General features: G+C 37.0%; 1 protein-coding gene across 1 annotated transcript; it reads left to right on the top strand.

Annotated features, from left to right (window-relative positions):
- Positions 1-168: 168 nt before the first annotated feature.
- On the top strand, positions 169-1,489 carry LOC100640819 (superoxide dismutase [Cu-Zn]-like; the record flags this gene model as incomplete). The annotated part of the gene is made up of 2 exons (XM_003391823.2): positions 169-259; positions 1,212-1,489. Coding segments are annotated over 2 exons (354 nt in total), but the record flags the coding sequence as incomplete, so codon positions are not given.
- Between the last annotated feature and the right edge of the window lie 223 nt (positions 1,490-1,712).

Here is a 1,712-nt window from a genome sequence, read left to right as displayed (position 1 = left end):
CTCCTCAATTTGTCATTCACAAATAGATATAAAAATTAGTTTATGCAAGAAATAGTGCTCTACCTTTCCTTTTCTCTCCCTATTTTTCCCCTCATTCTTTTGCCTTCTTTCTCTTTTGCCTCCCCCCTCTCTCCCTCCCCTTCATCCCTCCCTCTCTCCCTCCTTTAGGAAGAAGGCATTATAAGTGCTAGTAAGGTCTCATCTCTAGCTCCTGGGGATCATGGTTTCCATATTCATCAGTTTGGAGATTATACATCTGGTAAAAGAGAGGGAGGGGAAGGAAAGAGAGAGAGGGAGAGAGAGATATATTTTAGTTTCTTAATGACAACTTACAAGTTGTAAATGTCACAGATTACATGTTTGCTGTATCAAAGCCCAGTACATGTACCTGTGATCATGTACATGTGTATATCCAGTGATTGTTTCTAATTGTCCCTAATGTTTGCTAAACACTGTAGAGTAAGGGACCTTTAATTGCTGCTATTGGGTCTTAAGTAATAAAGCTATTACAGTACATGTACATGTGCATATAACTTAAAATATCCTTCCATGAAATGCTGAGCTAGTTTGACCAATCATGCATGAGTATTGACATACAGATTAGTCTACTGTAAACCTATTAATGTTAGCGGCTATTTTATTTAGCGTTTATGCTTAAATGTCAAATTAGCGACTATTAAATTTGGCGTATCATTAAACCTTTCCCACTTTTCTGTTAGCTGCTGCTGTCGTTCCACTGGGTTCTCCTTCCTCTGGTAGTGTTGCCGACCGAGCAGAAGAGAGCCATCTACTAGTATAGTATCACATAGATACTGTATCTATGGTATCAGCGACATTTTGTGATCACGTGACCGGGTGTTTTATTAGCGAATATTAAATTTAGCGTGTTTAGGCTCTTCGCTAATATCGCTAAAATAAGTAGCACGCTAAAATTTGTAGTTTTACAGTATTAGTGTCACTATGTATACATGTACATCAAGATCTACTGTACATGTGTATCTATGGACACACGTACATTGATTTGATGGCTTAGGATCACCACATTAATGTTTAACATTCATCTACATGCAGTTTTATTGGGCGATAAGAATCTCTGTATGTTTGGGGGCATGACTAGGAGGTGTGGCCATAAGGCAGAGCCCTTCAATATTTTACATTCATCTACATGTATTTATTATTATTATTATTAATTTTATTTATTTATTTTCAAGGTTGTGTCAGTGCTGGCTCTCATTTCAATCCAGCTGGTAAGAATCATGGCAGACCCAAAGACGGCGAGAGACACGCTGGTGACCTTGGGAACATCACATCCACTGGAGGGGACACTGAAATTGAGTTGTACGATGATCAGATTCCACTGACTGGCCCCAACAGTATCATAGGACGATCAGTTGTGGTAAGATTAAGTACAGGGTGTTTGTACATGTACCGTAATTCCTATGAAAATATGTCACATTTAGTTTCATATTTGTAATTTTTTAAAATGTTTTTTGGAGGGAGCTTTTAAATTATTATTTTGTCGAATTTGGAGGATTCATTAATACATGAAACCGGCTATATCTTAACTTGGGCCATTAAGAACTTAGAGATAAGTGACAAAATTAGAACCACATGGAACAAACGAATTTTTAGAATTATTTTGCTAGCAAATTATTTATTTTCCAATTTAGAGTGCCAAATATTTAGAGGAATTACGGCACATTATAGTCGTT

The sequence above is a fragment of the Amphimedon queenslandica genome, unplaced genomic scaffold (assembly GCF_000090795.2).
Source record: "Amphimedon queenslandica unplaced genomic scaffold, v1.1 AMPQUscaffold_5630_Cont22403, whole genome shotgun sequence".
Taxonomy (NCBI): Eukaryota; Metazoa; Porifera; class Demospongiae; order Haplosclerida; family Niphatidae; genus Amphimedon; species Amphimedon queenslandica.
This window is presented reverse-complemented; position numbering and strand designations above follow the sequence as displayed.